At 31.7% G+C, this 8,671-nt stretch overlaps 1 protein-coding gene and 1 pseudogene across 1 annotated transcript; one reads left to right on the top strand and one right to left on the bottom strand.

The window, feature by feature from the left end:
* On the bottom strand, positions 1,661-2,944 carry LOC104737991. The gene has a single exon (XM_010458231.1). It carries the CDS (start codon positions 2,942-2,944, stop codon positions 1,661-1,663), a length of 1,284 nt encoding a protein of 427 aa, XP_010456533.1.
* LOC104735468 overlaps positions 8,342-8,671 on the top strand; it is a 3,158-nt pseudogene continuing 2,828 nt past the window's right edge.

Genomic DNA, 8,671 nt, shown 5'->3' with positions numbered 1-8,671 from the left:
CAATTCTCATTCTTTGCCTGATTGTTCTCCATTGGTAAGGTAAACAGTGGTTGTATTACAAAGATTATACGATTAAGCTTTATGATTGTACTTTTATCTACAACTACCTCCAATTTTTAATTCCCTTCGACAAACTTTGATTAATTATTTACTGTATAAGTAAAACTTTTTGTGAGATTGTTGAATTTGATGGAATAACTAGTTATAACATAAGACTTCTGATCAAACTATTTTTTTTTTTCTTTCGACTGTGTAACATCGTGCCAATTTTTTGTTTGTTTGTTAAGTTGTGTTTCTCTTTCTGTAATTTTTCGATCAACAGCAGATTCGTATTATACATTCCAAGAAGCTTGCAGCCGAGATTTTTGACGAAACGGAACAACATGGACGAACAGTTGCTAAGCCATGTTGATTGATATTTCTCTTTTTCGGTTATCTGCTACCTGTTATTGATTTATATTTGTTCTCTGGCTTATGTTGGAACTAGCAAGAGTAAAAGGAAAACAGATTCAGTTTACAAGATATTATATTATATTATATTGTTTTATTTTAGAACCTCGTATACATGCATGCACAAAAATATTTTAAAACAGCTTTTAGATATTTTGCTTTCTTGCACAACATGCTACCCCATCTCATACTTTCGCTTTTCTGTTATCTGCCCGTTGTTATTCATTTTGGGAGGATGAACACAGGATACATACAACAACAACGCTAAAGCTTAAAGGAATGAATCAATAACAAAATTCACAGAATCAGTAACATGCTAATTCAGTTTAACCAATTTAGCGACAGTCACAAAAACTTTAACAACATGCGTATTCAAATCCTATATTCAAAAGTCAACATCATATATTAAAGAAAAATCTGGCTAACGTATTATAGCAAAGATAATAATAATCAAATGGTAGTGCAAATTGCACGATTGTGTCATGCGGTCTTACATTCTGAACATGTATGGTGCTTGCGCAACTTCTGGGGTGATGGCTCTTCAGACAATTTCCTTTTTTTAAGTGGTGGTTGTTTACCCATCGCCTTTTCAAGTGCAGAAAGGTATCTTGACTTCTTTGGTCTACCTGTACCACGTCTTTTTCTTGGTGGAAGACATCTTGTATTTATTATATCTAGAGGAGACTCCAACTCAATATCATCTGGATTAATAGACTCAACATATGCATAGTACAAATATTTTTTGGTGTAGTAAGGATGTACAAGTGTTTCTTCAGATAGATTTTGTCTCTTCGTAGCAGCAGCAAGAGCATGTTCACATGGAATCTTATCAATATCGTAAACGCGACAAGTGCAACACATCTATAACAAGTGAGAAAAATGAGTTTTAGCATATTAACACAAAACATTATATGAATAGAAAATTAAAAATGTACCTGTCGTAGATCAACGACACAACCAAGTTCACCGCCAGTGACATGGCTACGATGTGCATCAATGTGTTGCACATAAAGAGTATTGGCAATATCACTTCTTTTTTTCAAAATCTTTTCAACTTTAGGTGTGAAAAGAGTTGGTAGAGACATTGCGCGTTCCCGACGTCTCATAAACCACTTTGAAATCAACTTTCTCAACTCTTCTAACAAGCAAGCGATAGGATATCCACGCGCGTTTAAAAGAACTTTATTTATAGACTCGGCAATGTTGCTTGTCAATATGCCATACATGTTTCCTGGAAAATTTGCTCGAGACCATAGACGCACATCACGTTGTCCAAATACATCGCATGATCAGGCTTTTCAATTCGAATCTCGTTAAATATCGTAGTGAACTCTGAAACCCTATACGCTTTTATGGCTTTTCTAACCAAGATCAATGTACTCCTCTCTTTGTACTTCTTCAGAAGATTTTGATAGAGATGATAAGTACATATTCCCCTATGAGCTAGTGGGAACACCTTCCTAATCGTTTTACCAATGGATTTGTGTCGATTAGAAATAATAACTAGCTCATGATGGTCGGGGCATATTTTACGTAACTGAGTTAGAAACCATTCCCCTGAAACATCAGTCTCAGAATCTACAATTCCGAAAGCTATGGGGAATATCTTACCATTTCCATCCTGCCCAACAGCTACAAGCAAAACACCCAAGAACTTTCCTTTCAAATGAGTACCATCCACCACAATCACATTTCTTATAAACTGAAAACCATTGATACATGCACCAAATGCAATGAACAAGAACTTAAATTTGTCTTCTTCATCACATTCAAGTTTGGTAATTGTACCTGGATTTGCTGCTTTAATCCTATGCAGAAAAGTAGGCAAATCTGCATACCCACTCTCCCATGTACCTTGTACCATCTCACGTGCATGCACTAATGCTTTGTATGTCTTCCAATAATCAATCTCAATACCGTACATTGCTTTCATCACATCCATGATGTGCATAGGTCTTATTCTTACACCAATTTTTCCAAATTTTGCCAAATACAACTCTCCAAAACATTTTGATGTTGCTTGTCGATGACGAGAACACCTTTTCGTCACAGGACATGTATGAATATCTATGTACTTGCGTACCTTAAATTGAGAAGATCTTCTAATTGTTGATGCGCGGATCCTCCAAGAACAACCAGGAACATAACATTTCAGCACTAGCAAGGTTTTTGTCGACTTGATGGTTGTATAATCAAAATTCTGAAAAATTGTGATCATATGCAACTTAAATTGCAAATCTGCCTTACTACCATATATTTTCCCAATCCTAATACGCTCAAGAGTTTGTGAAGTAGTGTCAAGACCTTCTACACCTCGAATCATTTGCTTCTCAATTTTTCCACTAAAAAACATATCATCAATTGAAAAAGTCTCATCTCCACCACAACCAACAAGTATACCACTTTGGACCTCTTCTTCACTAACATTGTATTGTAAACAACTTTCGACTTCCTCTTCACCAAATCCATCAAGAGTTCCGTCTTTTTTCCTCATCTACATAATATCCATCAAGAGTTCCACTTTTTTCCTCATCTATACAATATCCATCAAGCGTTCCACTTTTTTCCTCATCTTCACCACCCTCATCAATGGTGCCACTTGTTTCATCAATGTTATTATCCTGTAAAATAAGAGTATTTGATTAGTAAAGTGAATCAAAAGATTATGGAGTATAAAAAAAATGCAAAGATTTTACCAAAAATGTGTAGACTTTAAGCAAAGTCTATGAGTTTCCGCTGACTAATTATAAGTCTGTCAAATATATTTTTGAAGTCTGCCAAAAATACATAGACTTTAAGCATAGTTTATGAGTTTCCGCAGACTAATTATAACTCTGTCAAATATATTTTTGAAGTCTGCCAAAAATACATAGACTTTATGCAAAGTCTATGAATCTTAGCAGACTAACTATAAGTCTAATTTTTTTTTAATCTGCTAAAAATGCGAAGACTTTACCGAAGTCTATAAATCTCCGCAGACTAACTATAAGTCTGATATTTTTTTTAATCTGCCAAAAATGCGAAGATTTTACCGAAGTTTATAAATCTCCGTAGACTAACTATAAGTCTGACAAATATTTTTTTTTAATCTGCCAAAAATGCGAAGACTTTACCGAAGTTTATGAATCTCCGCAGACTAACTATAAGTCTAACAAATATATTTTTGCAGTCTGCCAAAGAGACGTAGACTTTATGCAAAATCTATGAATCTCCGCAGACTAACTATAAGTCTCACAAAAATATTTTTGAAATCTGCCAAAATGCAAAGACTTTACCGAAGTCTATAAATCTACACAGACTAACTATAAGTCTAACAAATATATTTTTGAAGTCTGCAATAAATGCATAACTTAATGCAAAGTCTATGAATTTTCGCAGNTGTATTGTAAACAACTTTCGACTTCCTCTTCACCAAATCCATCAAGAGTTCCGTCTTTTTTCCTCATCTACATAATATCCATCAAGAGTTCCACTTTTTTCCTCATCTATACAATATCCATCAAGCGTTCCACTTTTTTCCTCATCTTCACCACCCTCATCAATGGTGCCACTTGTTTCATCAATGTTATTATCCTGTAAAATAAGAGTATTTGATTAGTAAAGTGAATCAAAAGATTATGGAGTATAAAAAAAATGCAAAGATTTTACCAAAAATGTGTAGACTTTAAGCAAAGTCTATGAGTTTCCGCTGACTAATTATAAGTCTGTCAAATATATTTTTGAAGTCTGCCAAAAATACATAGACTTTAAGCATAGTTTATGAGTTTCCGCAGACTAATTATAACTCTGTCAAATATATTTTTGAAGTCTGCCAAAAATACATAGACTTTATGCAAAGTCTATGAATCTTAGCAGACTAACTATAAGTCTAATTTTTTTTTAATCTGCTAAAAATGCGAAGACTTTACCGAAGTCTATAAATCTCCGCAGACTAACTATAAGTCTGATATTTTTTTTAATCTGCCAAAAATGCGAAGATTTTACCGAAGTTTATAAATCTCCGTAGACTAACTATAAGTCTGACAAATATTTTTTTTTAATCTGCCAAAAATGCGAAGACTTTACCGAAGTTTATGAATCTCCGCAGACTAACTATAAGTCTAACAAATATATTTTTGCAGTCTGCCAAAGAGACGTAGACTTTATGCAAAATCTATGAATCTCCGCAGACTAACTATAAGTCTCACAAAAATATTTTTGAAATCTGCCAAAATGCAAAGACTTTACCGAAGTCTATAAATCTACACAGACTAACTATAAGTCTAACAAATATATTTTTGAAGTCTGCAATAAATGCATAACTTAATGCAAAGTCTATGAATTTTCGCAGACTAATTATAAGTCTAACAAATATATTTTTGAAGTCTATCAAAAATGCATAGACTTTACCGAAGTCTACCAAAAATGCCAAAACTTTACCAAAGTCTATCAAAACTCGCAGACTAACTATAAGTCTAAGAAACATATTTTTGAAGTCTATTAAAAAAGCGTAGACTTTACCGAAGTCTATGAAACTCCGCAGACTTTACACAAGTTCGTTTTCACGAAGTCTACCAAAACATGGCAGACTAATTAGACTTTTCATATTCCACATCAATAAGAAATCTAAAAGAAGAGTTACCTCCATCTCCATGATAGTTGAATACTGGAGATAAATGGTGCAATTTTGTTTGTTAATCACCATTAGTTGTATTTAAACATCCTACAAACAAAAAGCTTATTAATAAAAAGAAACTTGTACAATATGAAATATAAAACTGAATCATAATCAATCTAATTTGTAATACAAACAAAAAATAACTTACAGTTTCCACTTCAATGATTTTCAAATTGTCAGATTTAAGAAGTCAAAGATATTAGATTAACCAGTGCTTTTGATAGACTTATTATTGTAGAAGATAAACAGTAGCTTTGAAGATGGTTGGTAGGTTGAAGATGAGTGACTAACGATTCATTTTTAAAAAAAAATATTTTCTTTTTCATTTAATTCTCTTATTAAATTATTTCCTTTATTATTTCTAAATTTAAATTTTCGTTTTACTAATATTTCCATTTTTAGATTTTGTTTTCAAATTATATTCTGAACATTTAATATTTAATTTTATGTGAGATTTTTACAATATTTATATAGTTAAGAAGGAAAATGAATAATATGTGGAAGAATAATATGGTAAAATTGTGCTCTACAAATCTTTTAAAATCTAGATAGGTTATTTTGGTTGTTTCTAATAAATTATAGGTTATTATAGCAAAACTCCCTTTTAAACTCGCTTCGAATAACCGTTGCAAAAGAACAAAAACGAATATACAGTACCACAGAATTCCACAAAAACCGACGTAGTTTCACGTTAATGGTCGACCAAATGCTTTAATTTCTTCTTAATCGACTTACACTTCATGCTAGTACTATTTAAACTTTATTATTCCCTTAATTAAATTCATCTCTCTACAAATCCATTAAATCTGTCCATTAAAAATGGCAAGGAACGGAATGAGAGACCTCGTAACTCAGGCAGGATGCAAATCATTAACTAAAAGCTAAAGCATCATCTTATTAATTAATATCTCTTCAAAAAAAGGTCACGTGAGTCACGAGTCTCGAGCGGCAGGCATCTACTCTTTCGGTTAAAAAAAAATTATTTATCAGTTTGTGATAAGAATTCGCTTTATATCTTTGCATCTAAAGCATTTTCCAGCCCCCACATATATTGAATGTGCCAATGATGTTTCTAATGTAATGTGAACCCGTCGATTATTTCTACAGTAGTATATAGAGGTTAATTAATAGCTAGTTTAATGTTGATTCGATTTCGATTCTCTCCTTTACGTAATGTGGTGGCGTAAATCAAAAGCCAATCCTTCCTTACGTACCAGTTACTTTACCATACATTTGGTTCCGAAATAAACTTTTATATCAATCGCATGCTGTTCTGTTCATATCTCTATTTAAATTTGGAACTGTGATCTTTGATGCGTATGAATGTAAAAAATAGTTCTCTCCTTTTATAAAATAAAATAAAATATGTATATGTATAGTTTACTTTTTATTTACCGTTAGAATGGAATATAACGTCCCAAAAAGTAAAAATCAATGGTTTGAGATTTATGAAAATTTTTGAAGAGTTCAACAAAATTTTATAAAGTGAATAAGTGAAGGATTGTTAAAGATTGCTAGTGAGTTTTGTTGATTAGTTTTCTAAAATCTTGTAAAGTCCTCCAAATAATCCCTGTATTTTTACGATACTTTCCATGATTTTATTTTGTAAATAAAGTATCTAAAATCATGAACCAATAACATAATAATTGAACTCATTAACAATCCTAGATTCTTTTGTTTTAACTGAATAAAAGTCTGAATCCAATAACCCAAATTTGTTAAAATTTTAAATGACTTTTTACAAATCACAAACTAATAACACTAAACTTTAACAGAGTTTAACAAAATTTTGATCTAATAACAACAGATTCTACATAACATTTAAAATATTTAAAACTCTATTCAAATCTCAAACCAATAAACCACACTAAAAGAATGTTGTTTTTGTTAGAGGTCATGAAGATAAAATGATTGGTAAAAATAATTAGGATATCATCCATCGTCACATTTATAATGAACTTATATGTAATGAACTAATGATCGATCAATGTTGTTCCATTTCTTCTCGTATTTGTTTTCTGGAATATCATAAGTAAGGCTCAAGACATTTTGTAGCTTGAACTCTCGGTTTCGCATATTGGTCTGACCTCTGACGTCTAGACTGATCATACATCGCTCTTACAGTGGTAGTGACAATAGTAAATGACTAATTGACTTGATGTTATTTGTACTGCAAGAAAACATGCTAGAAACATTATATTCCGGCAAATTCCCAACACGATTAAATTTGTCGGAATCTATAAGATGGATTCATGCCATACGAATCGGTTTTAGAGTTTGACGCGTGGTTTCCTCTTTTAGGTTAGCTAAATAAACCTTCATGGTAACGAGTCTATGAATTCTATCCAAGTCCAACATTTCCTCTACCTCGTGGAAATCATCTTTAACATCCTTCCCATTTGTAGGTTTAGCCGGAGCAATTCTTAGCTATGTGACCAAAGCAATGTATAAATCTTGGATTTTAGGTGGTAAACTCTTTATGATGCATATTTCTTCTTTTTCTTTAAAAAAGTTTTTGAGAAAAACAAAAGAGTGATACATTCGTGTCATTCAGGCCGAAAATGCGGCATGAAAATATATGTTATGACCGTTTTATTTGAGAAGAAAACAATTTTGTAGTCCATCAAATGCAAACTAAATGTGTGTTTGCCTACATTGAAAGAAAATAAAGTGAGTAATTTGTCAGTTTTTAATTTGCCTTTGTAATACTAAAATATGTAACCTATAAAAATATACCAAATTATATTATTGGAAAATATTTCCTACTTTCTTTTATGTTTTATTAATCATTACATTTTTCAAAATATGTCTCCAAAATGACTACCTTTATTTTCCAAAATATCTTAGTAAAAATTGAAAATATTAAACAGATATATAGAAACTTTTACTGATCTAGTATAAACATAATTTATTAGGTAATGAAAATGTTCAAATAATAATAAAATTGGCAAAAAAAATATAAATAATAGCAGAATATTTAAAAATTGCATATTTTAATAAAAATCAATTAAAATAAATCCAAAAAATCTCTTAAACATCTTATTTATATAAAGGGGTATTAATAAAGTACAAAGTTTAGGATAAAAATACATGAAGTTAAATAAATAAAAGGAATAGTAAAAAAAAAAAAAAAACAAATCTACAAAAAAAAAGTACACGTGGCAGTATCAACGCTAGATGCTGATGAAGAGAACAGCAACTACAAAAAGCGCACAGGGTCTTCTTCTTTCTTCTTTCTTCTTCAAAGCTCCCCTCCGACTCAAAAAAAAAAACCCAAATATCTGAGAATCAAAAGCTATTTCCCCGATCAATCAAGGTCAGCATTTTCTATATACATTTCAACTGTCCCTATCTCTCTCTCTCTCTCTCTCTCTCTCTCTCTCTCTCTCTCTCTCTCCCCAGTCGCGTTCTCTAGTCCAGTGGTGGTTGGTTGTTGAAATTTCTGCCGATCAACGAGCTTTTGCTCCGTTGCTAATTCGTAGAGTTTTCCTTTTTCTTTCTATACCCTCGATTTCTCCAACTTATCTTGCGGATTTTATTTCGATTTTTTTTTTTTTTTTTTTT

The sequence above is a fragment of the Camelina sativa genome, chromosome 13, assembly GCF_000633955.1.
Source record: "Camelina sativa cultivar DH55 chromosome 13, Cs, whole genome shotgun sequence".
NCBI classification, from domain to species: Eukaryota; Viridiplantae; Streptophyta; class Magnoliopsida; order Brassicales; family Brassicaceae; genus Camelina; species Camelina sativa.
The sequence above is the reverse complement of the archived record's forward strand: the minus strand, read 5'-3'. Positions and strand labels throughout refer to the sequence as shown.